General features: G+C 32.3%; 1 protein-coding gene and 1 long non-coding RNA gene across 10 annotated transcripts in view; one reads left to right on the top strand and one right to left on the bottom strand.

The window, feature by feature from the left end:
* Nucleotides 1-27,458, top strand: part of LOC307188267 — a 283,742-nt gene that overhangs the window by 248,283 nt on the left and 8,001 nt on the right. The window lies entirely within an intron of this gene.
* The window catches only part of CALCRL (calcitonin receptor like receptor), a 105,005-nt gene that overhangs the window by 28,715 nt on the left and 48,832 nt on the right, over nucleotides 1-27,458 (bottom strand). For 2 of the 8 annotated variants that reach the window (XM_079925197.1, XM_079925198.1), the window contains 7 exons: nucleotides 16,154-16,243; nucleotides 15,879-15,967; nucleotides 14,733-14,825; nucleotides 12,303-12,435; nucleotides 9,479-9,589; nucleotides 9,269-9,381; nucleotides 7,786-7,877 (listed from right to left, as the gene is read on the bottom strand). In XM_079925197.1, the coding sequence (XP_079781323.1) occupies nucleotides 7,786-7,877; nucleotides 9,269-9,381; nucleotides 9,479-9,589; nucleotides 12,303-12,435; nucleotides 14,733-14,786 (503 nt within the window). In that variant the 5' untranslated portion in view covers nucleotides 14,787-14,825; nucleotides 15,879-15,967; nucleotides 16,154-16,243. Of the gene's footprint in view, nucleotides 1-7,785; nucleotides 7,878-9,268; nucleotides 9,382-9,478; nucleotides 9,590-12,302; nucleotides 12,436-14,732; nucleotides 14,826-15,878; nucleotides 15,968-16,153; nucleotides 16,244-19,742; nucleotides 19,874-21,458; nucleotides 21,547-27,458 lie in introns of those variants that run through there. The other 6 variants (XM_079925201.1, XM_079925200.1, XM_079925196.1 and 3 more) reach the window with 5 other exon arrangements.

A 27,458-nucleotide genomic window follows, 5' to 3' on the forward strand; every position in this document is an offset into this window, starting at 1 on the left:
AGAAAGGAGATATTGATAGATCTTTGTACACACAATGATTTTATGTGAAACATCAGCTCTCCTAGGAATTGTTTCCAGGTTAGTTGGAAGAAAGCTAAGATTTCTATTGCTCCTGACTATATGAACGTGCTTCATTAACCATTCAGTTAAGCATTTTCTGAGATGGCCTTGGTCTTCTTTGGATCTAGCTGCAGGGTATCCTATGTTATTTTACACAGTTGCTTCTACTGGTTAGAATTGTAAAGAGTCTTACTCTAATGTCTTTCTTTGTTGATGGAGACAGCCAAGGCCAGACAAACTCAAGGGACTTGTCCAAGGTCACAGATAAGTCATGGGAAAGTCTGTCCTAGAAATAAGTTTCCAAGTCAGTTCATGTCTTCATTCCTTAAAAATGTATTAAGTGCCTACTGTGCACAAGGTTATGTGCTAAGCCCTGGAATGTGTAAAGGAACCAAGCAGTGATGATTCCTGCTCTCATGGAGCTAAATTTGTGCTGTTCTTTCCATTATTTCCTGTTTTAGTGGATAGTTGTTTTGGGTTGATAGTGGCTTTTCCTATTTTAGTAGATAGTTCTGGGAGTATATATTAAAAGTGCCTTAAAATCAAAGACTACAAATTCAAGTACTGAGTAAGCTATGTGGTATCTTGTGGGCATTAAAAAAGTTTTATTATCTTTGACTAATTTACTTAACCTCAGTTTTTTCCTGATATAATTATACTACTACTTTGTTTTATAAAATTTTTCATTCATTGTATACTTATTTTTCTTATAATGTGAACGTTATAACAATTTCTTTAAAAATGTGGTACACATAAAACTAGAAACTGTGTTCTTTAATTATGTTTTAAAAGAGCCCACTGTTAATTATGTTTTAAAAGCGCCCACTGTTAAAATATGCCAGTCAGGGCTAAATATTTATATAAAATCTTTTAATGGACTAGAAAGAAAGAGCAAGAGTGACAACTATGCCAATAATAGTGTTTTCCAAACGAGACTCTCCACTTAACAATGCATATATATCATCTCAGCTATGATATAGATACTAATAGAATCTGCATTTTAAAGATGTGAAATTGAGGATTAGAGAAATGAAAGAAGCTGCTCGATACTATGCAGCAAGTAGCTGACGAAGGTGGAATCTAAGAGAAGATGTGCCTGTTTAGAGAACATACTCTTAACTACTCACCTGTAGTGAAGGCTGTCTAACACATAAAAAAGTATTTAGAATGGTATACCCGGGCCTAACTTGACCCAGGTTTCTCATAAAGCCTGAGAATGTATAATAAAAAAGAAAAATTAATTTGAAGCTTTGCTTCTTTCTGGTCAATTCTCCATTTTTAAAAGATAACTAAAGTCAAATAAAATTACTAAGCCAAACAGAAAGTACATAGATGGGGAGGAACCCTAGATAACTTAGTTAACTACTTAGAATATAAGTAAAATTAGGTGTTGAACTAGATAATCTCTTCAGTTTTCATGGCTTACAATTTCTATCTGTTGAAATTCTACCCTCTTTATTCAACACTCATTTCAGTGAGATTATCACCTCAAGAATCTTCCAATTCTATGAGTCAAAATGAGTCTTTCTTTCCTCTGTCTTCCCATAGCTCTTTGTAGCTCCACAGCAATTTTGGGGGCTTTTGTTGTTGTTGTTGTTTACTTTGTATTACTATTTATTTATTTTTTTTGCGGTACGCGGGCCTCTCACTGTTGTGGCCCCTCCCGTTGTGGAGCACAGGCTCCAGACGCGCAGGCTCAGCGGCCATGGCTCACGGGCCCAGCCGCTCCGCGGCATGTGGGATCTTCCCGGACCGGGTCACGAACCCGTGTCCCCTGCATTGGCAGGTGGACTCTCAACCACTGCGCCACCAGGGAAGCCCTGAGTTACTATTTATATAGGGATAATGTTAGATGACTAAGTAAGTGTAGTCTATGTGCCTACATGATTGATATTGTCTAAAGACAAAATTAGTACCTTTTACTGTATATTGAAAGTTTGCTACATGCCAGGTACTGTGTGTGTCTTCTCTGCCCAGTATTTTAAACGTTAGGACTCATTAAAGAAACAGGCTAACTGAAAAACAGAAATCAGGATAAGTCCATACTATTAGTAAGTGGTGATGGCAAGATTTGCATATATCCCATGTTTTTAATTACTGTATTACACTATCCATTAAAATTAACTTGTGCCTGAAATCAAGTATATATCTATCATGCTAACTCACCATTAAAGCTTTTTTATAGTTCACTATAGAAAATGAATAGTTAATTGTAGTTTCAGAATAAACTCTAAAAATAAACAATGCAACTATTTAAAAACCTTAATTTTTCTTTTATGTAGAGGCCAAGAACCAATTTCCATATATTGGCAAGATATTTATTTGTTTTAATGAGGTTTTGCCTATGTAGCATGTCACAAATCTTTTTTCTAAAGCATTGAAATTTTTAGTAATTAACATATATATATATACGTTATATATATATATTGCATATAGTATTCTTGATTTTAAAAAAAGAAAACCTGTTTTTCTGAAAAAAATAAGGTCTATCAATATGTTGAACATGAAGATGATGTTTGGGGCAACATGAAATTTTTAGCGTCTCTTTTTAAAATGAGAAATGGGTCTACAGATTATATCTTTAAAGCTAAAGTACTTAGCATGTATATACACAATTTCAGTTTTTTAAAAAGTGTTTTTCTACAGAGAAAATAAATTAATTCTCAAGTTTAAAATTTTAACCCTTCAGTTTAAAATTACTTGTATTGGTTGAATAGCATTTGCTTTTTAAAATATAATATATGTAAATGCAGATATAAAAATATTGAACCAGATTTTCTTTCAATTCCTAATCAATAATAAATGTAGTTTACCTGTGTAGATTGCTTTCAGCCTGCAAAATACTTTCACAAATGCTAACTTTGCTGATATTGAAATTATATATTTTGTTTTAAAAAATTAACTCTTTCATTCTAATCTTCTTTCCTAAATTATAGACTTGGGCTTGAAAGTAGCATTACAGATCATTAGGTGCAGCTATGAACCCAGTATAGAAATCACCTATTTCAAAATTCCTCCTAGGTTGACACCTAATATCTGAAAATCTTGGGTGAGAGAAAGGTCAGTTGGTCAACAGATGGTTCAGTCTATTTTGTTATTGTTTTTAACTGAGCCAACTATTTTTTCTCTCTGTTATTATACAAAATCTATTCCCATTTTAGTCTTTCAGATTATTGAAGTCATCTGCTGTTCCCTGTTTATTTTGTTGTTTGGCTTAACATTTTTGGTACCTTCACTCCCTGATCAGCAGATATTATTTTCTTTAATTTCTTCATTGTCCTGATAAGTCAGTTCTATGACATACTCTTTTCCTCTTACAAAGTCAGTCCATAGTAGACAGAATAGATGACTGGTCTAATTAGAGCTTTGAAACTGGATACTTTGCATTTATGTATAGTCTGGCTTGCAATATTGTTTTCCCTTGGCAGTCCCACTATTGCCTCATTAGTACACAGCAAGCATTTGCTCAGTTAAATCATGGCTTTTTCATAAAGAAACTGTTAATTTTACATTTGGTTTTATGGAGTTAGTTTAGAACTTTATTTATATCCTTAAATTTCAAACTTGATTGGAGCCATAGGACTTGGAATTCTAGGACACCCTTTGTCGTCTTTTTAAATACTGATTTTGGCATGCAATATAATTGCTATATTTAACTTTGTGTCCTTCAGAAATTTAATGTGTCTAAATATTTTGGCTTATTACATGCAAAATAAAAAGAGATCATTTAATCTGAAGGGTCTCAGCTGTATTAGTATTAAATCTGAAGAGATGGTGGGCTCCTAAATGGTAATTAAAAATTTATTCCACATTCAGCACAAACTAGTTGCAGTTTCAGAAGTACTACAATAAAAAAATCACAGAGATTTCACTGAGGAAATGATGCTAAGGTTTAGATCTGAAAGATGACTACATTTAACTAGACTAGAGGAGCAGGGAAGAGACTATACAGAATATTCAATTATAGGATACATTAATGACTTTGATTTTATATAAATTATAATAGGAAGTCTAAAATTTTTAAAGCAAGGGATGACAAAATCAGATCTATATTTAATATAAATCTTTGAAAATATTCTGGCTGCGATGTTTAGCATTGAATGAAGATGGTGAAAGTGGACTTACTGAGGCTAGATAAGACTAGGTTGGTGGTGGTGGCAGGAGAGATGAAACAAAATGGATAGATTGGAGGACTGTTAGGAGGTTTTATCCACAGAGTATGAGGAGAGAATGATAGGAAAACTGAGACGGTATCAAAGATTGCTCCTAAGTCTATGGCTTATGCAACTAGATTGCTGGTGGTGTTATTTGTAAAGATGGGTCGCTCTGGAAGAAAAACTGCTTTGGGTTAGGAGAAGGTAGATAGTATGAATTTGTTTTGAACATGTTGATTTTGAAATACTTCTGAGATGATATATCTCCAGAGCCATAAAAAGATAAATACCCTTTCACCAAGAAATCACAAGTCTGGGAATGTAGCCTAAAAAAATAGTGTAAAATATGGGGAAAGTTATGGCTGAAAATGTCCATTGCAGTGTATTTTATTAATAGGAAAAGTTGGAAGCAACGTTAATTTTCAAAAATACAAGAATGATTTAGTAAACTTTTGTCAACTTACTAAATGCAGTATTAGTTAGCCAATTAAATAGCCAATTAGCCAATTAAATGGTTGTTTTAAAAACTTCTTAGTGACAGGGAAAGAATTATATAATGCTAAGTTGTAAAAATAGTTAAAATAACTTGTACATTACAAATAAAACTGAGTAAATACAAATGAGTATGAAATAAAACTGGAAAAATAAATGAAATTGCCCAATAGTGTATTAGAATTATAGGTGTATATATTTCTTTATTTAAAAATTTATTTTAAAAAATTAAATTGTTCTCAATTTTTAAAAATATTGCAAATATAAGTGCAGTTCTCAAGACTAGTTTGTTTTTAATTAATGGTTGCATTCTTTTTCCTGAGGTTAGAAATATTAAAACATAACCTTTTCTCCAAGAAGCTTTTTAAGATAGTCTTAAATAACTCTTATCATTTCTATTGTATGCCTTTAGGGTAGAGGCTGATCTACTTTATACTTAGTCATGGTCATAAAAGTCTCCATGTTAGAAAAAGAATCTTAGCTGATATTAGTTACATTTAAATTAATCTTCTCTGTGTTTGTATGTGTGGTAATATGTAATTTTAATGAACTCAGAATCTGAGTTCTAGAGTACTGCATAGATTTTAGGGAATTACTTGTATCATTTAGTTCTAAGTTCCAAGAGAGTCATTTTTTCAAATTTAGATACATTCATTTTTAAATTGTAAAGATTTTGTTTTCAGCAATAAAGAAGAAAAAAGAACTATATCTTGCTTAAATTTATACTAAGTGAGATTTTGAAATTTTAATTTTATTTTGTGTTTTTAAATGTACTAAATAAAATATTAGCTGAGTTTTAGTGCCATATTTTACCAATAAGCTTGTTATCATCAGTAACATTATTTCACTTTGTCAATTAGCATAAATAATTTATCACTGTAGACCCGAGGACTTTATTTAAAAATTGTCACTTTGGGAAATGGTTTATTTTCCAGTTTTCAATCTATTAGACAGTGATAATGAAGTTTTTCGTACTCCAAAATATTCATTTCAAAAATCTTACATAACCTAAGAGTATATTCAAGAGTAAAGACATGAAGTTTTATTAAACTGTATATAAGCAACTGATATTATGTAACTAATTATAAAGGCAGTGACCGAGAATTGACAGTTTGTTTTGAGCAAGAACATTTTGGCAATTTGTTACAAAATATAGTATAGTAAATTTTATTCTTTAAGAAATGTTTTCCATATTTTAGGATAAAGAGTCTCTTCAGCTTATTTTGATGCATGTTTTAACACAATTTAGTAAAAAAAAAAAAAGTCACATTTTAAAATGTACTCAAATGTTGAATTAGCTTTATTCAGAGTGGAATATTTTTAGTCGGTTTCTAATGGTGCCTCGATAATGTTATAAATCAAAAGTGCCATTTAAATTCCCCAAAGTAATAGTTAGGGAGTATGGGACCTACACGTACAGATTGCTATATTTAAAATGGATAACCAACAAGGACCTACTGTATAGCACAGGGAACTATGCTCAATGTTATGTGGCAGCCTGAATGGGAGGGGAGTTTGGGGGAGAATGGATACATGTATATGCATGGCTGAGTTGCTTTGCTGTGCATCTGAAACTATCTCAACATTGTTAATTGGCTGTATCCAATATAAAACAAAAAGTTTTTTAAAAATTCCCCAAAGTTGAAGATTCTTAAGAAAGTGCAAGTTTCCAAAAACAGCAATTATGATGCAATCTCTAGATCCCATGATTTTGATCCCATGAAAAATAATCATTGGTTGGTTCGTATATTATTTCATGTACTTTGAATATTTGATGAACTGTGGGCTAAAAGCTGGTGCTCCAGTTACAAATGAGCCTAACATCTAGGTGTCTAATAATTTCTGGATTTGGATTATTTTGATGTGCAGCTACTACTTTAGTTGGTTCTGAAGCTGCTAATGTTCCAAGATAATTGTTGAAGAAGGAGAAGGAGGAGGGGCAGGGGGAGAGGGAGGAGGAGGGAAGAGGGAAGAAGAAGAGGAGGAAAGAGAGGAAGAGAGAGACAATGGCAGTGACACTGGTGATGAAGATACAATAAAATATAGCTCTATATATAGAGCTATATTTTATAATATAACTCTCTCTATATAACTCTCTCTTTACACTGAATTCTTTAATTACTGGTGATGATCAAAATCATGAAGACCATGTTAATGCATAAGATAATTATGCAGTTTTAGAATTTAGTTTCCTGTCAATTAAAAAAAATCACAGTTGATAGGTTGAATCAAGAAATTGGAGGAAGACAGATAAATTGGGAATTTGGGATTAACAGATAACACTACTATATATATGAAATAGACAAACAGCAAGGTCCTCCTGTATAGCACAGGGAACAATATTCAATATTTCATAATAACCTATAATGGACAAGAATCTGAAAAAGAACATATATATGTGTGTATATATATATATATACACACACATAACTGAATCACTTTGCTTTATATCTAAAACACAGTAAATCAACTATATTTCAATTAAAAAAAAAGAAATTGGAGCTGACTCTCCCTCCACCCTAAAAAAGAATAAACTGCAAGTAAATTTCAAAATATAATTTTAAAACTATTTTAAATATGTCCCCCCCAAACCAGAAAAATTAATCTAACCATAATATATTGAAATTATTATTTTTAATAATATATATGAAATGTCATTGCTATTTTTTGCACAAAATACCAGTTCTTATAATGTACCATGTATACTGATACTAAAATTGACCAAGAAGTTGAAAATTTAATTAGGAAGGCCTATAATATTTGGCAGTTTCCAAAGCAAATAAGGATAGGTTTACATATTCATTTTGGCTCCCTTTTTACTGCATGACTTCATTCTTATATGCATACTCATTTTGTAAAGTTAGGCTTCAGATATTTTATCAATCTCCTGATTCTCTACATTTTATAAAGTCAAGATAAAGTCAACATATTTCTAATTATTTTAAACATTCAATTTATTTTAAACATTATAAATCATCTATATTTCATAAATTTTATCAGCACATGGATAAACATGCACATGATACTGCATTCACCAAAGATAATCAGTAAGTTAAAAAAAAATTTTACATGTACTTACTTGAAATAAAAGAATATACCAAGTGAGATAAGCAGTGATGCAATAGATAATCCATGTCCAATTATAGTCAGATAAAACAAATTCAGTGCAGTCTGTAATTTGTATGGATAAAAAAAAAGTTAAGGCTCATATCAATACTATAATTCTACATGTGTGTAAGCTCAAAATCAATAAAATAACTTATATTTTTAAAAACATGTGATCTGATAGCCTTACCATTTAGTTTGCAAGCCAATGAGTATTAGAATACATCTGGAATGAAGAATATCTATGAAAATTTATCAGGTGATATCAAAATTTATAAATTGCTCTTTTTATTTAAGAAATTAGGAGTCACATATTAAACATATGAAGAAATAAATTTCTTGATCTGCGTTGTATAATATATGAAAACCAACATTTATCATTTTGGAGGACATTGACAATTTTCACTCTATCAGTTTGTGCACCTTAAATCAATGATTTTTGTTTGTTTCTTTAGACTTAAATGCCAGATAAGGCTTTCTTTCCTAACTGGGTTTTTTTTTTCGTTTGACAAATTTGAGGCTCCAAAACAAGTCTCAGAACAGTAATTTAGAGGCGCCTCTGATCTGTACAAATAAATTTTTTATCTTGGTTTTGACCTTTTCTCTGATTTTTGTCTTTATTCTATTGTAACTTACCATTTTATTGTGTATTTTTATAATTCTCTTCAAACCCTTCTCTGAGTAAGCAAAGAATACATGATTTATAATTATGATAGCTGGCAGTTATCAAATGCTTACTATAGGCTTGTTAGTTTTCTAAATATTTTCCTTGTATTAAGTCAATTCTTATGAAAACCTTGTGGATGGGTTTAGTATCCTCACTTTACACAGGAGGGGACTGAGGCAGAGAGAGGTTACAGCTTGCCCAAGGTCACAGCTGGTAAGGAGCAGAAACAGGAAGTCAGAAATCAGAACTCAGCTTTAATCACTGTGACAAACTGCCTCAATATACACACACGTGCAAATATATGCAGGCACTTTGTATCGAAGCTTTATTGTTGAGACAAACTGTGAATAACCTTGACTTTAATGTATGATGTTAAAAGTGGGAATGCCAGTGAAGGTGACCTAATAGCCAGTCAGAATGAAAGCCTTCTGCTGAGGGAACTGCGTAAACCCCGCTGGGCTTATTTTGTTTATTTGAGCACAATTCCTGACCGTAATTATAGGAATTCCACCACAGATGAAAATTTTCTTTTTTCTTACATTTTTAAAGTATGTTTAATTTGGAAAATTCTGAACTCCAATACTGAGACACTGAATTACCTAGCAGGATTGCTTCCTCGGTGTAATGACCAAATCAATAATTATTTCTACAAAGATATTTTTGTTCATTGTTTTTATGATGAAAAGGCTTTACAATGGAATGAACACTAGCTAAATTTTCTCCAATATTGTATCGGCAACTAACTTTTAAAATAGTGTAAATTAAATCTGAATTTATGATTATTACTTACCTTCACTTTCTCATGTGTGTTAACATTACATTGGGTATAATTTGTCCATGTTCTGTTGCTTGCTGGATGTCTAAACCAGTTTCCATCTTGATCACAGATTTTTGTAACTTTTTCTTTAAAATTAAAAAGGAAAAAAGGAAACTAATTTAGTTAACCTAGGGTTTATTAAATAGATGTCAAGGATATTTGTATATAAATTTCTGCTTTTACCTGAAGGATCAAAGTCCTGAAAGTAATCTGGGCAGTGCTGCATTGATTCTGTTCCGGCAGCAACATCATTCCAGCACAGCCATCCATCCCAGGTTCTGTTGCAATAAATGCCTTAAGGGGAGAGTAGAAATTAGGGCTTACTAACTCTCTCTAGTTATATAGAAAGACATAAATAATAGTAGACTCACACTGACATGGAGTAAAGACTATCTACTGAAAATGAAGGCATCATATAAAATCTTTATAACAATTACTTGGATTATTCACAAAGTAATTATTAGAATAACTAATTGTTAAATTAAATTTAGAAATATCTAAAAAAATATGAGGTTTAGCTTTAATTCTAATTCTCAAAGGTAGCTATTTATTTAATAAATCACATGATCTTTGCTGGTTTTCTTAACCATAAAGTAGTGGTTAATTAGTGTCCCTATGCTTGAAATTCAAAAACTATGGGAAATTGAAAATATGTTTTATTTTAGAAACTGTATTCTTAGGGCAAGTTATAGTATTTTCTGAAGTGAACGGATGAACATTCCAATATTTCCTGTTTCACCACATTAACCCTGACACATACTTATTTAGGTCCCTCCACCAAATTCTAGCTCTTACTTTCCTTCCTTTTCTTTTCAAATGAAGTAGAGTGTTTAATCTCTCATTCTTTTCTTACCAACATTAAGAGAAAGAACCTCTTACATGAAAAAATGTAAAGTTTTTTAAAGACATAGAGAAATAAAATGACCAAAATGTTCCAAAGTTATAAGTCTGTAATCAAAGAGAGTAATTTTCCGCCTTGTTAGGTAAGCACACATAGATAGAAACTTGAATGTTGCATGAGATGTTTATTATTATTAACAGATTTGTACAGCAATCTCAGAATCAATCTAGGCTTCACAGAAATAGAAAAAGTTCTATTGGCCTGAAAATCTAAATAATTCTAGTTAAAAAAAAAAAGCCTCAGATAGTCTGTTTTCCCTCCTGAGATTTTCAAACTCATATAAATAGCTTGCATCCACATATTACTAAATAAAGTGCATTTTGTGGCCTATCAGAGAAAAATTTCCTGATACCATTTTAGAAAGCCTCACAAACAAGTCCTTATACTGCTCCAAAAGATTCCACAACACTGGCTGCATGATAGATTGCCAGGTCTAGAATTTTTCCAACTGTGTTGTATGGCATTTGAGTGAGACATGAGTAGGTATTCCATTAAAAAATTATGTAATCAAATAGATTTGGAGAACACAAAGTTAAAATAAACATTTCTTTATAACAAGATTTTCTAGAGTATTTAAAATTACAAAGTGTATTATGCCTCTCCAAGAGGAAGATTTATTTTGCAGTGATCTTGAACTTATTTTATCACAAAATTATTTTATTATAAAACCCTCATAAATATATTCCTATTGTTAAACAATTAGATTTGAAGCTAGCTTTCACACATATCTAGATGATTTGGAAGGTGTTAATTCAATAATTTTAAACTAATAACACTTAGTTGTTTTGTTTTTTTTTGCGGTACGCGGACCTCTCACTGTTGTGGCCTCTCCCGTTGTGGAGCACAGGCTCCGGACGCGCAGGCCCAGCGGCCATGGCTCACAGGCCTAGCCGCTCCGCGGCATGTGGGATCTTCCTGGACCGGGGCACAAACCCGTGTCCCCTGCATCGGCAGGCGGACTCTCAACCACTGCGCCACCAGAGAAGCCCAACACTTAGATTTTAATGGAATAAAGTGAGAAGCCAGATCAGTTAACAAAGAATTTGTATACAAATTTTAATTACTTGATAATTCAATCCCTATTGAGCTAATATCAGATAGTTTGTCATTGTCTGGCATATTTTAAAGACATGTTTTAACTGAATATATATTGTAATAAAAATATTTGGGCAGATATAGCTAACTACTTCTCCGAAGATGAACAAATTGTATTGTTCAGTTAGATTAAGGTTTCAAGAGTTGCCCAATGTGGAAAAATTGCTTTTTTTCTCTTTCTCACAAGCAAGTTCATTTTGACAGTTACAAATACTAATAATAACCTACTTTTAACATTTCATGTATATAACATTTCATGTATATAACAAACATTGTATTTTATACTATCAAATATTTTCCCCAAAGTTAAATTCCACTGATGGTTTAAAGATTTTAAAATATCTAAAGTCTTCACATTTTGCTTTGTTTCACTATGAGTGTTGCATTTTACATTTTGAACATAACTCTGCCTTTAGGGTTGCCAGGTAAAATACAGGACTTGTTTTTGCTTTTGCTAAATTTGGCAACTCTACTTGTCCTTCTCATAATTGAAGCATATATACGGCACTTAGTAGGCCCTCAATAAATGTTTCAAAAATACCTTAAAAATATCTTAATGGAAACAGAAGCTCTTGGATTTCATTAGCTTTGCTACCAAATGTATCACACAAAGTATGTTATGTGCAAAAAAAAAAAATTATTTGTCATTTTATTAAGCTATTATCAAGGAGCTTTTGAAAAAAAAGACATACAAATCACATAAACTGAAGATCAACTGTCACTGATTTAATCCAAGACACATACTTATTTGATATTTTAAATATCTTTATACCATAAAAAAGTTACTAAAAATATCCCTGTCACACATATTTTTATTAGAATTTTTAAAAAGAGGCAAGATAATTGCATCGTAAAATGTTCTTCGTAAGTAAATAATTAAAACTGCACATATACCAGAAAAACTAGCAATTAACCCGTTTTTAAGAATGGACCTAAGGGACCCATAATAATGTAATGAGGTAGTTTTCTTTCAAAAATATTTTAAATGCATTTAAAATTAGTCATGTTTACCTTCTGTTTGTTGAACAGGGTCTTGCATAATTTTTTGGTAACATTCATATTGAGCCGTCATGATTTTATTTCTAGTAACACCCAACTGAATTAAGTCACCAGGGTTCTCTTCTGATTCTGCTATGACAAGAATCTAAGGGATTAAAGAAAAATAAAACTTCAGAATTGTGAGAATGTCTGTGAGAAGCAGTCTGTCACATTGAAAAACAGTAAGTGCAGTGATGTACTGCAGGGTTATCAGACTCTGGGGGGAAATTCCTGATTTGTAGTGTTTGCCAATTTCCATGGTGTAAATATCCCTACTATGTCCAATTTCAAACCACCACCAAGAGTTGCCAATGGCCCCAGTGAGCAGCATAGTCCACAGTTCCCTCTCAGAAGACTGTGGGAGCCAGCTCCAGGCCATGTATCTGGAATGCAGACAGCTGTATTCAAAATTCACCTCTATTTTTTGACCTGGGAGTCAAAATATTTAACTGGGAGTTTAAAATATTTAATATTTAATAGACAAGATATTTAGCCACCCCCTCTACCACTACCAAAACTTCTGCTTTCTTATTGTAAATGGGATAAAATAGTATCAAGATAACAGAGGGGAAGTGTCTAGCACATGGTAAATGCTTAAAATTGTTGCCATTTTTATAATTACATTTTGATAATCAAAATAATGACAAGTTCATTTATGATGTTGGTAAACAGAATTTTTATTGTATGCACATCAATAAAGGTTTTAGGCAAGGTATATATTTATATTCTTCCACTTCAGTAGCTTTATTTTAAGCTTCACTTATACTTGAATTTCTACATGACTTTTTTTCCTGTTTTGTAGCATGAAGCCTGTATAAACCTTTCTTCAACCTTATTTCTTCTTTGCTTTTGCATAATTCCTATTAATTATTTTCCATAAACAGTTATCTTTCTATTCCTATTTTGTTTCCTTATTTTTGATTTTCTATTCTCTAGCAGGAAGTTGAATTTAATTTAAATTTAAAATAAATAGTAAAAGTCCCTCAGTATGTGGCACCACTCAAGTTTCACCATCACCTCACCACCATTTAATATTAACTTTTTTATTCTTTGATTGGCTTTAATCTCTTAATAAAGATTTATGCAGCTGTTGTGCTGCACAAGTAATAAATGGAAATTTATAACATCAAGAAAAAATTCTTTCCTCCTGTTCTCAGTTTATAGAATTGCATAAAATCAATATCATTTTTATTGTTACTTAAAAACTCAAGTTTGCACATTGTCTGAATGAATTCAAGAGAAACGGTCACAATTCCTTAAATTACAATAATCAGATTGGTAATCTGTTACAGAACTACCTACAGGGAACCAACTTTGGCCTGTGCAGCTCATTGGCATGCTCAATGGAGGGTGGGAGCTGAAGAAACAGGAATCCTGTTTCTTGAATTTCAGTCTGTTTACTTAAGATAACATCTAAGAAGTGCAGAATTTGGACTGCTCCTAGACTTGAGAATGTTTTTAAATACAAAGGATGACAGGAGAGTAGTTGTGCTTTTTTCCCATTTAGGTTTTCTATATTTTTCTTGAGTTTCTTTGTTTGAATCTTTGTGGGGTTTACTTGGAAACACCACAAGAAAATTATTTGCTGGCACAGAATTAGGTGAGATTATGTCTCTGAGTTTCTCAACATATAATAAGAGTATAGTCACTGTTTTAATGTGAAACAGGGAAAAATAGGAACAAAAATTTCTGTAAATAAAAATAAAATTAAATGTCTATGACCTATGACCCCTCGAGTACATCAATTGCTTTTTAGTCATCCTTAGTCTACCCTCCACCTCCAGCCCCACGTCCCCTGCATATACATGCAGAGGCATGCAGGAATGCACATACTCACATACACATCTGCCTCAAACTTAGCATCCATGCCTGTCAGAAAATGGGCACTTAATAATTATTTGAGTGAATGGGTAAGGAAATTAATTTAAAACATAGTGCATGATTCCGAAGTGCTTTTCAATCAATACAGGTCAATCAGTTGGCAGAATGGGAGAAAAATCAACAGGTTGGAATTGCTTTTTTAATAGATCTAACTCAGAATCAGCAGGTCTGATTGAAAATATTTCATCTATTATGTACGACTGTACCATAGAGCCATTCCATTTTTCTTTCGAACTCTGGTAATGGCTTTTCTCTGGCGTCCGCACATTTGTGTTCATCATCCCTCCACCCACACTGCACTATCATACTGTTGTGCCTGCTACAGGACTAAAAGCCTAAAAAGGTACACTGAAGGGAAACAAATGATTGCTGTGTTGATTAGATATAAAAATGTACTTAATTTATGCATCCAATAACTACATGTATTTTTGTGTTATTAGCCTTTATCAATTATGGGTATGTTGGAAGTTAAAACAGAAATAATCATAGATAGGGAGATACATTAGAGAAATTTATGCTTACCATAAGAAAAGGCAAGAGAAACAGAAAATACAGGACACTCTTTTTCTCCATCATTAAAGCCAAGATGAAATATGTTATATAATATAAATCAAACTGCAATAGAAAATAAAAGAAATATAATTTAGCAATATTTATGAAATAAACATAGATGGCTCTCAATGGAAAAAATGTTAAAACTACACAATAATTTTGCTTTAAGGATTGGATTAATAGTCTTACATATTACAAATGTTAAGAGCATCATGGCTTAAAGTACTAAAGAGCTTAATTAAATACATTTTAATTTAACTTAATTAGCCTTACAAGCAGGAAAGCCTCTTACAGATATATTTTTAAGTAATTAGAAAACATCTCACTTTCTTTACCTTTACCAAAGTTGGGATAAAAAGTACAAAGTAAAGAGTTTCACGAGAACATAAAAGCACAAATTTTGATAGCATATTTTACTATAAAGCTTACCTTTATTTCCGATAAGTATTAATATTATTTTTAATTTTATGACTCTTCAACAGTTTAAGGGAAAAATTTGTATTTGGGCCAATTTCTTGAGAGTTAACATCCATAAGTCATAAAAATGGCCTTATGATTTAATAGAAATTATTCTTCACTTCAGCATTCAAGTTTTTAATCAAAAGTAAAAGATTCCCTAAGTCATCTATATTATTAAAATAAGTTTACAGGAGATGGGAAATACCAAATAAAAGTATTTCTGTTGAGTATTTCTAATGATAGATACAGTTCTCTGCTAACTTCTTAATTCTAAGAGACAAACATTGCAGGAGTAACGTGTATAATGCTTACTCCCTCTAAGTTCCATGATCAACATACTCTGGCAGTATTTTTATGAAATATAAATGACCATGGTTTAGTCATAAAATATAGTATTTATTTAACTGAATGAGTAAAAAATATTTTTCAAAGGAGATAAAAATCTAATCAATAGATATTTGCCAGTGGACTATGAACTTAGATTTGATTTTGTTAGGAAACATGTCATGATTTTTATTATAGGGCAAATGTTAGAATAAGAATTATAAAAAACTTTTCTTCATTTTACTTAGCATTTGCATTATCACATGCAATGAGAGCATGCCATTAACTAGCACACAGAATCTATGCCATTGCTTGCCCTCATCAATGACTTACCTAGAAGAAACTTTTCTTTTTATTGTAGCAATCTTCCAAATAATGTTTTCTCTTCAATCAGCTACACTGGACTTTTATTATTAGCTGATCTTTAAAAAATACAACCCAGAAAAAAAAAAAATAGGAAGAATTCCATTAATTTTAGATGTAAAAAATCGTGTTGTAATAGAGAGAAAACAATGAATCAAAGTTTTTGCAATTCAAAAATTAATGAGTTGATATTTTAGTTTTTATTGCATGGAACAATGAGAAAAATCTAATTTTCCAATACTTACATTCACAATTGTCTCCAGACTCAAATCACATTTTCTCTTGGATTATACTCAAAACTGTCTTGAAAAATTTCTTAAATCCAGGGTCATGACCTGAAATATTGATATAATAATTTAATATTATTTCAATGAGCCAAAATCATTTCCATAATAAATTTAAAATTTCAAAGAAAATGCCACTAGAAAAATGATATTTTTATTAAGCTATTCCAATTTTTAAAAATCTGTTTTGCTTACAATATATTTGAGTTTTGTCACAAATATTTGTTGTTTTCCATTATATGGAAAAACTTAATGTCAATTTTCATTTATCCAGGATGGTCAAAACACTAGCAATTAACTGAATCTTTTACTTAAGTAAATTTCAAAGAACTAGAGTATGATAAAAGGACTTTTAAATTAAACTGTATTTTAAACTTCCTTTGAATAATTTTATGTAATATTTATTGGAATGTGTTAATCTTAGTTATATCTATTTCCCTAGCTTGTGTGGTGTCTCACAGGCAGAAACCATATCTGATTGATCTTTATATCCTTTGTCTCTGGCAGTTAATTTACATTTGCTGTATAAATCAATGAATAAATAAATAAACAAATGAAACAATAAAGTACTTTAGGATTTTAAGCTTACAATCAGGAATACTAATCATAACTATTAGTGAATTGTCATTTCTTCTATTAGAAGACTTTAAGTAGTGTTTGAATCTATACTGACACTGAAAATTGGGGAAAAAAGTTCTTATATCAGCATGTTTACTTTCCTACAGAATAAAGTCCTTTATTCAGTTTTTGAGTCCTGTGGTCGTTTGGATATTGAATAAGCAGTAGTTTACTGTACTGTCTTTGGAAGTCATAAAGCTTAAGCCAAATTTAAAACATTAGTCGTCCACATTTTTCTGTATTAAATACATATAAAACACACAGATTTACAAACAGGAATGTAAAGAAATATTGATATTGTTTTATTTGGAAATCAGATAGGTTTTTATGAAGCAATGCTTTGATGATTTACATGAGTCAAGACTAAATTACCTTCCATGTGTACATGGGCTCAAAAATTGAAGGAAAAAGTGCCTTAAAAAACATGTTTGAAGTTTTCCTATATCCAACATATTTGAAAAACAGTTCATGTAACAATAGCAGTTATTTTTGTTGCTTATCTAATGGGTTTCAAAATCAGAATTCCAAAAAGTATCTTAGTGAAATATCTCTTAGCATGCAATAGATCATCCTGGCACCAATAATTAAGAGGACTTTATTCAACTCACAAAATATTGATCAGTGCAAGTAATTCCACTTTTACAGCTTTCTCTCTTTACCCTATTCCCTAGCGATTTGGAAAATGGGCTACTAGGGACAAGATTGTATTCTGCACTGTGTAAACTTGTAGCACTCCTAACCAAGGGGGCAGGTTCATGATCTCTGATTTTATCAAGGATGCAGCAGCAAGTTTGGGTGCCAGTCTTTCAAAAACGTGGTGGACACCTGTACTCTTCATTAGATCTAGCAATGTCCATTTCATGTGGTGATACAATTCGCTTGAGGCATCTACTCTACGAAGGACTCATTAAATTTCCCTACCAGCAGACACATATGGCGAGTGGTAGTTATGGAAGAATCACCTCTTTCACCAAGAGCTCCCTAGGCCAATAATGGAGGGATCATGACTGGGCATATAGATAATGCCATTGCAGATACATATGAAGGTCAGTTTAGATTGAGCCTCATATTGGTAGGTGTAATGGCATGATTATTACTAGGAGAAGTATGTTTACTTGTACTCCTAGGTTTAGCTTATTGGTTCTTTGTATACAGCCTCTCATATGTTCATTCAGCAAGTGGTTCTCTCTTCTATGTTTAGCTTATTCCAAATTTATCTTTGCTGAAGTTCACTTGATATCAATTGACCTAAGCTGTTAAGTAAATTATTGTAAATTTCTCAGTTCTAGTTAAACCATTTACTGACAACTGAGTTGCATGTTGCCTGGTGAAATACATAGTAGCTCCCATTCAATTTGGAGGAGAGATCAAGTACATAATTAAAGGAGGTCAAGTTAAATGACTAAATCTGGTAGTGGATTTTTCCAAGTGAACTTAGGTTTGTTTCATGGGAAAAGCACTTCTTCAAAACTGAGAAAGCTCTAATTTAAACTTAAGTGAATCTGTAATCACAGTGGTACTAGTAGTAGTTACTGGCATTTTCTGTTTCTGCTAGCCTCATGGATCCTATAAATACCATTTCATTATCACACCTCAAAATTAAAGTGGAAGATTTGGTTCTACTACTAGAAACAAAATAACTTTCTTTACTGTACACATAGAATAAAAAATAGCTTATAAATAGTCTACAAGCTTCTTGACCAAAGAATCACCAAAATAAAATTAAAATGATTGATTTCATCACAGAAAGAACTTTGACTTGAGACCTCAACTAACTTTTGAAATATAGCTTCCTAGTCACTCAAGGCTTTATGTAGCATCATTCTGGGTTCATTTCTTAAAATTTCAGTAGATCTGCAGCCCAAGACAGTTCTACCTTTTTTTAAACAGTTCTACATTTCCAAGTCCACAAAGTTTAACCAATCTTCTTGACTTACTTCAGTGTAAAAACATGTTTTATTCTACATAAACATAATAGATTAGTGTGACTTAATCAATACTAATTTACCAGAACATAAAAGCATAAATCCAGTGCCTTTCAAACCCGCTTCTTATTTTCTCAGATTTTTATTATACATATACACATTTTCCATTAATTTATTTTTCTTAATAATAATTCTTATTTTTAGTTGAGTCACCTAACCCTAATATTAAAAGTGTATGTTCACTCCAAGATTAAGAAAAAAAACCCAACTTTTGTTTTCCACTCCTTCATTTCCAAAATATCTTGGATTTTCAGAGGCCCTAAGCCATATTCTCTCCTCCTTTTATTTATCCAGTCACTATAAAGTTGGCTAACAGAAGCATTTCCCACACATATCTAATTTGCCGTTAAGTATCCTGAACCTTTGTGTGAGCAAAGTGAGGCTGTTTCCTATCTAGTTACATGTCTTCCTTTATGGCATATTAAACAAGCTATATTTCTCCTGAATCAAAACAAGGGAAAAGCACTTTTCAATCTCAATATTCTACATGTCTATGACAAATGCAAACTTCTTTCTGTCATTTTATACTATGTGGAACAGATTGTGCCACTAAAACAAGTATCCAAGTACAAGACCTGGTTACCTGTTATTCTCTCCTCACTGCTTATTTTTTGGCAAAACGTAAGTCTTTGTGCTAGAATGATTCTTGCAAATTACTGTCTTTACTTCCACTAGAGTCTTTGAGAAAGAAATTCCAGTATAAGGTTTTAATTCCCCACCCCCATCCTGACCTGGAATGTTCCTAACACTTTCAATCCATGCAGCAGTAAGAAAATTAAAATATAAATAGACTTCTCTTTCCTGAAGATCTGTTACTGATGTAAGAAAATCAAACTGTAAGTCCTTTTTTATAATATGGCTTGGGGTTTTCATTATTTAATGAACAGTTACTAAATTACTGTTGTAACATAAAACAGAATTCCACAGAGTGTGGGTTAATGGATCACCTGTATCAGAATCACCACCAGAACTTGCTGAACACGTGAGAATGTCTAGGGCCCACAACAGAACCTCTGCATCAGAACCTTCAGAACTTTGGAATCTGCACGTTTTGCAAGCACCTGAGGAAATTCATGGCCTGTTAAATTTTGGGAAGCACATTATAAATACATCATCATCATTTGGCCATGTTGAAACCTGGACACACTTATATTCCTCTGTCCCTAGGTACTAGCCAGACTATTTTAAAAGTACTATTAAGTATAAATCAAGCAAAATATTCTGCAGTGTTCTCAGGCATAATTAATATCTGAGAACTTCCAGAGCAAGTTATTCAAATATCCTATTTTAAAACATTTCATGTACTGTTGTAATTATTCCTTTGTACCGTTTGTGCCTCTAGATTGTGAGCACAGGAAGAATAGGACATGCATCATATTAATCTCTGTGACTCCAAACCCTAGCAAAGTGGGGGCATAAAGAGGGTATATCAAGTATGTTTTGAGTAGGTTACTTACAAAATGAATTTAATCAAGTTGAAGAAAGCTTGTGTTCTGGGATGTTCTCAACCCTCTCAAACATATTAAAATTTTCTGATACCTTAAAAAAGTCATTGCCTGGATTGTAGTCCAAGAAATTCAGATTCAATTCATCTTGACTATGGCCCAGGTATAAGCATTTTATCAAGTTTCCTAGGTGATACAGGAATATACAGCTAAATTTGAGAACCAGTGGGATAGACAGAAGAATACTGTGGTAGGCAGAATAATGAGCCTCCGAAGATTTCCATACCTAATCCCCAGAATCTGCAATTTTAAGGTTATGGACTTTAAAATAGGAAGATTATCCTAGATTCTCATGAATTATCCTGGTAGGCCTAAACCCAGCCCTTCAAAGTAGAAGAGGAAGGTCAGAGTGATGCAGCAGAAGAAAGGAAGCAGAAGAGATATGGCAACATAAGGAGTTGATGCACCATTACTGGCTGTGCCATGCAGGAGCTCATGTACAAGGACCAGAAATAGGCCTCTAGAAGATAAAGGTGGCCCTCAAACTAACAGCCAGCAAGCAAATGGGGACTCAACTGTACATCCTCAAGGAACTGAATTTTGCCAACAACCTGAATGAGTCCAAAAGCAGATTCTCTCCAGGATCTTCAGAAGAAAACACAGCTCTGCCAACACCTTGACTTTGGCCTTGTGAGACTTGGGATAGAGAAACCAGCCAAGCCCATAGGACTTCTGACCTATAGAACTGTGAGATAATAACGGTGTGTTGTTTTAAGCCACTAAATTTGTGGCAATTTTTTACAGCTGTGAGAAAAAACTAGGTACAACTACTTACCTGATCAAAAATTAATTTTCCCATCAAAACTAAGTGGTAATTTTCTGCTTCCCAACTGGTCAGTCATTCCTCCTAACTCTAGAATACAGATCTTTTTCAATTTATGATAGGGTTATCTCCTGATAAATCATAAATTGAAAATATCATAAGTCAAAAATGCATTTAATATACCTAACCTACTGAACACCATAGCTTAGCCTAACCTACTTTAAACATACTCAGATCACTTACATTAGCCTACAGTTGGGCAAAATCACCTAACACAAATACTATTTTATAATAAAGTGTTGAATATTTCATGTAACATATTGAATACTATACTGAAAATGAAAAACAGAAGGTTTTATGAGTACAAAATGGTTGTAAGTGTATCAGTTTTTTACCTTCATGATCTTGTGGCTGACTGGGAGCTGCAGCTGCTGCCACTGCCCAGCATCACAAGAGAATGTCATACCACATATTGCTTGCCTGGGAAAAGATCAAAATTCAAAGTAGGGTTTCTACTGAATGTGTATTGCTTTCACATTATCATAAAGTCAAACCATTGTAAGTTGGGGACTGTCTATGTATTCATTATACTGCAAGGCAATCACGTTAGCTAGCAGAATTTCTTTCTAGCTGCTCCTAAATTGCTGTGTGATTTTGAGAAAATCGATTCAACTTTTTTTCTGCATGGTTTACCCAACTAGAAAATGGGTACTCAACTTGATCTTTAGCTTCTTGTTTGCTACTGCATCCTTGTTAGAAGAGGTATGCTGGAGTCAGAGAGCCATATTTTCAAACTTAAGCTCTTGCAACACTTAAACTCACTAAATCTATTTCCTGACCTGAAAGTGGGTGTACAAGTAGTGGCTGAATCAATGTTGCCTAGAATTTTTATCATAACTCATCTTGTCAGTGTGTTAAATTGGATAATAGATATAAAGAATTTGTCTAATAATAAATACACAATAAGCATTAGCTCTTGCTATTATCATTATTACTATATTATTTCAATCAGTTGTCACAATGCTAATCTCAACTGAATGAACCAGCATACATATTTTAGTGATTTGGCCAAGGTCACATAGAAGCTTAGGGCTGACGCAAAGCTAAGAACTCAGATTCTCTGACCCTAAATCTGGGCCCCTTTGTCCTGCACCATCCTGACTTAGAGGACTGAGTCATTTATTTGGATAATTAAGGTTTAAAAAGTGCAGAATACATTTCTATTTTGCTTATTCAGTTGTTTTATTTAACCGGCCATTCATTCATTGCATTGCATTTTATTTTTATTCATAAGACACATTTATAATTTTTTTCTGGCACAATTTCTTCTTTTAATTCCTTTCCTTAGAAATGTTGTGACATTTGATTTTTTTTTTTTTTAACTTATATTAGTAAATGGCTTGACAACTCAGACTTGCCATTCTGCTAAGGTACCAAAATCAAAAACACATGTATTGTCTCACTTGCAAGCACTTTAAAATGCAGTTTAGATTAAGAAGTACTTCTAGAAATTCAATTAGTCATCTTACCCTATTTCTTGAGCAACTACTTTCACTTAGTTGTGCACGGAGACAGAAGTGAACACAAGTTAAGATTTCTGCTCTCAATGAAAATATTTATCAAGTTAGATAGTGGTAATCTTACACTGATTTTAGAGGATTCGTTCAGTACTTTTAAACACAGTCCATAAGAGTCATTCATGAGGTTCTAAAAAAGGATGATTTCACAACATTTAAGAAAGGAAGCTAGTGCTGGGCCTCAGTCAGTACACTTGCAATGAGCTTGAGCAGGTTACATACCTTCTCAGGTGTCTCATTTGTAAAACAAAAGAGTAGGATAAGATAAATTTAAATATTGAATAAAGGTTCAAAATTTATATAAAAAGAAAAAAATGGTTAGTATAGGAACAGTTTTGTTGAAAGTAACCCAAATCCCAAGTATCCTTGAAACCAAGTCTTTCCTGAAATTTTTTCTGGCTCAGGAAGACTTTCTCTAGGTCTCCTACTACCAATTACCCAAAAGGAGTTTGAGTTTGAATCTAAGACAGTGGAAAGTGGACCATTTGGCTAGATGCTCTTTCTTTTGTTACATGGGAATTCAGGGAAAAGGTATCTAGGCCAAAAAAAAAATCGCATCTTGATTTCACCTCTTCATATACTGCCTCTTTTTAAGAGCCATTCTTACTTCTGAAAGGCCATTTGTAAAAAAAAAAAAAAAAAAAGGGCTAGTTCTCTCTTCTGCACTGCAGAAAATTGAAATTAGAAAAGCAAACATACTTCCTCATAAGCCCCCTTGCCAGACTTCTCAGAATGGAATCTGATCAGTTCATCTAGGCCAAGCTAAACTTATTACCATCATCACTGGAATAGCCTTAATGCTCCTAATACTGGAAACCAACAATTTCTGAAATTTAGCTACATTGGTTTTTATCTGTTTTTCATTTAACAGAAAATGACTTAGGTAAAAATTTAAAAATCATACAGTGCCAAAAATTACAGGACATGTTAAGAAATGATGCAACAATATACCCAACAAGTTAATTAATGAAAGAGTAAGAAAGATTATTACATTTAATTTATCAAAATCCTATGAGTGACTTAGTATAAAAACACATCTAATATTTAAAAAGGCAATAAAAACTCTCATAAAAACCTCCAGAAAGTATTTTATTTTTGAAATGACACCTTAGTTTAATAATAACCATTAAATTCCAAATGCTAAGAAAACATATATTGTAAATATTGTCCCATTACTAAAGATACAGTTTTCCTTTTTCCAAAGTTATTGAAATAAAGTAATATCCAACTGATATTTATAATTAGCATAATTGAGGGACAATGTGTGAGGTCAGTTACAAGTAGAGGCAGTAGTTGTACTGATTACTAATATGAGTAAGATTTCCTGATTTTAAAACCCAACTCAGCCTCACACTTGCAAGTTAAAAAACTTCATTAAGAATAGTTTTCTCATTTGCAAAATAGTTTTTAAACCAAAAGGCTATTGTGAAAATAAAATGAGATAATGTACCTAAACATTTTAGAACACAGTAAATGTTAGTTATTATTATTATATCACATTAAAATTTTTAATAATATAAGTAAGTTCATACATGTTTTAAGTTATTTGTTACAATTTCAATAGCATTATAGGTGAAAATTAATCCTATATTTCAAGGTGATCATGATAAGCATCTTGACTTTTTATCTTCTGTAGAAATAATATGATTGTTTCTATTGTCATTTAAATCAGTTATGAAAATATTGAGTTAAGTGAATGATAACAAGTATATTCCAAATATAATATCCATCTAGTTAATAAATAACTGCATATTTCCTAATGCTGAGCTTATATAAACTAAAACTCTAGCAAATTGTACACATTGTAATCAGTCACACTGTAAAGAATATAACATGCTAATCCAATTAAAAACAAGATATAAAACCTCTCAAATTTGACTTTAATTTTAGGTTGACTGTAACAGCCTTTACTAACATTGTATTGGAACCAAAAAGAAAAACATTGACTCTATGCTTACTTGCTTATCTAATGAACATTCCAGGGTGAATAGTTGAATAACCATTAAAGAGAGATAATATTGTGATTAAATTTAGGACTTCATTTTACACTCTGAAGTACTTACTCATGGGAATAATTTTCCCATTGTGGGCATAATTAGCCATTTCCGGTGATTTTGGTCACCTTCTTTTTATTTGAAAGAGGCAAGTGGCCAAATATCAGCCTAATTAGTAAAAGGTAGGTGGGAACCTGAAAAAAATTGCTTTGTACTTGATGGAACAATCTCCCTCCAGGAGATCTAATATGGAAAGAATTGCTTGCCCAAGAGCATAGAAACAAAATACATCTTTCCAGCTCTTTGGACTACGAGCTTTATACCTATTTCCCTTCCACAAAGTCAGGAATCAAGTTCTATGCGAAAACATGTTTTCTTCCTCAGACAATAAAATCAGAAAGTATATAATTCTGCTGGAGTTTTAATTTGAATTAACGTAATAGTCCATCATAAAAGTTATGGTATTTTTGTTATTTGTTTTCAATCTTTCTCAAAAAAAATTTTTTTAAACACCACCTACTAGCATATCTCAGCATTTCGGAACCACGGGAACTCTGTTGATACTGTTGGTCTGGCACACTTTCTTTTTTTCCCTGAAAAAATGAACCTCTCTTTCCACTGGAAAATCTGTTCCCTCTGGTTCAAGTGAGGCTGCTCTACTGAGGTAGGAAGTGACTGAAAACTGGTCAGATTAGCACAATCCTCTGATTTAGGTTGATTTAGGCATGAAAATGTGATCCAATCTGTACTGTCAAAATTCTCCCTGGGACATTTCTTTTAATGTTATCAGGGAAAAACCATCAAGTTACATTTTATGCCTAAACAGGATTGATTTGGAGTTTTGTCTCTTGCAACCAACACGTTTCTAACTAACAATTTGAGAAATGCTAGTGTAGTGGAAAGATTACTAAGAAGGTTCCATTTTGCATTCTGCCTAGCTTTACCGAGCCTAAGATAGTTACGCTGCCAGCCCCCAGTTTCCTGACCTGTAAAATAAGATGACTTCAATCTCTCTTATACCTTGTAATCTAAATATCTCCAAATTATTTTCTTTTTTACCAAGGCAGGACATCATTATTCATTTCCAAAGCATATTCCAAGCCCAGCCAATATGAGTTCATAAACTAACTTTTTCCACCCAATATATCTATGATGTGATTGTTTTTTTCTAAATTTGAAATAGCCTTAACCATATATGCCCTTGGATAATCCACAGCTAATATGTGCCCGCAATAAGATATTTATAGCTAATTCAAAAAGTAAATGCAACTCTTACATGAAAACAAGTGAATAAATTTTTGTGACCTTGGGTTAGGCAATATTTTTTGACATGATACCAAAAGCACAAGTGACCAAAAAAAAAAGATAAATTGGACTACAACAAAATTAGAAACTTTCGTGTTACACATGATACCATCAAGAAAATGATGAGACAACTCACAGAATGGGAGAAAATATTTGCAAATTACGTATTTGGTAAAGGACTTGTATTCAGAATATACAAAGAACTATTACTACTATTAGATAATAAAAAGACAATCCAATTAAAAATGGGCAAAATATCTGAACAGACATTTCTCCACAGAGATATATGAATCACCAATAAGCATATGAAAAAAATGTTCAACATCACTAGTCATAGGGAAATGCAATTCAAAACCACAATAAGTTATGAGTTCATACCCACCAGGATAGCTGTAGTGAAAAAGATAGACAATAACAAGTAGGAAAGGATGTGAAGAAATTGTAACTTTTATACATTGCTGGTGGGAATGTAAAATGGTACAGCTGCTTTGGAAAGTGGTTTAACAGTTTTTCAAAATATTAAACATAGAGTTACCATATAACCCAGCAATTCTACTCTAGATATTTACCTAAGAGAAATGAAAACATATATCCAAAAAACCACTTGTACTTGAATGTTCATGGCAGTATTATTTTTAATAGCCAAAAAGTGGAAACAACTCAAATGTCTATCAACTGATGAATGGATAAACAAAATGTGATATATCCCCCAAATGATATATTTTTTGTCAATAAAAAGAAAGGAATACTTATACATACTACAACATGGATAAACCTTGTCAACAGTAAGCTAAGTAAAAGAACCCAGCCACAAAAGACACATATTATGTGATTCCTTTTATATGAAATGTCCAGAACAGGTAAACCTATAAAAACAGAGACCGTATTAGTGGTTGCTTTGGGCTGGGGGAGAGTGGTAAAGGGGAGTAATTGCTAATGGGTACGGAGATCCTTTTTAGGGTGATGAAATGTTCTAAAATTAGATTGTGGTGATAGTGGCACAACCCTGTGAATATGCTAAAGCCATTGAATTATACACTTTAAATCGATGGACTATATGTTATATGATTTATATCTTAAAAAGTAAATGCAAAATAAGGTGTGTATATCTAAGGGAAGATTTACACTAGATTTAGTAGAACATCTAGTCTCATTTCTCTCTTCTTTGTCAAGGGACAAATAATTTTCATGTTGTAAACCAAAATACATTGACCAAAAAACCTGCCTAGTTTACATGGATGTATACTAAGTTGTCCCTTCAATTTGATGCATTATCTCATGTTCAACAACACCCAATCAACACTATTTTACATGCTTAGTACTGTTTTGATTTGTAAGGAAAAGTACATTTGCATTGAAATTTGCTTTCACCTCATACAAAAAAATTTTACATTTCCCTTGAAGAATAAATATGTTTACTTAAAATAACCATTGTACACAATTGAGCAAAAAGTATAATGATATCTAAGAAAATTTCCCTTAGTTTTAAATAGGATTTGTAGTTGTTTATCTCTTTTCT

Source organism: Stenella coeruleoalba (genome assembly GCF_951394435.1).
Source record: "Stenella coeruleoalba genome assembly, chromosome: 6".
Taxonomy (NCBI): domain Eukaryota; kingdom Metazoa; phylum Chordata; class Mammalia; order Artiodactyla; family Delphinidae; genus Stenella; species Stenella coeruleoalba.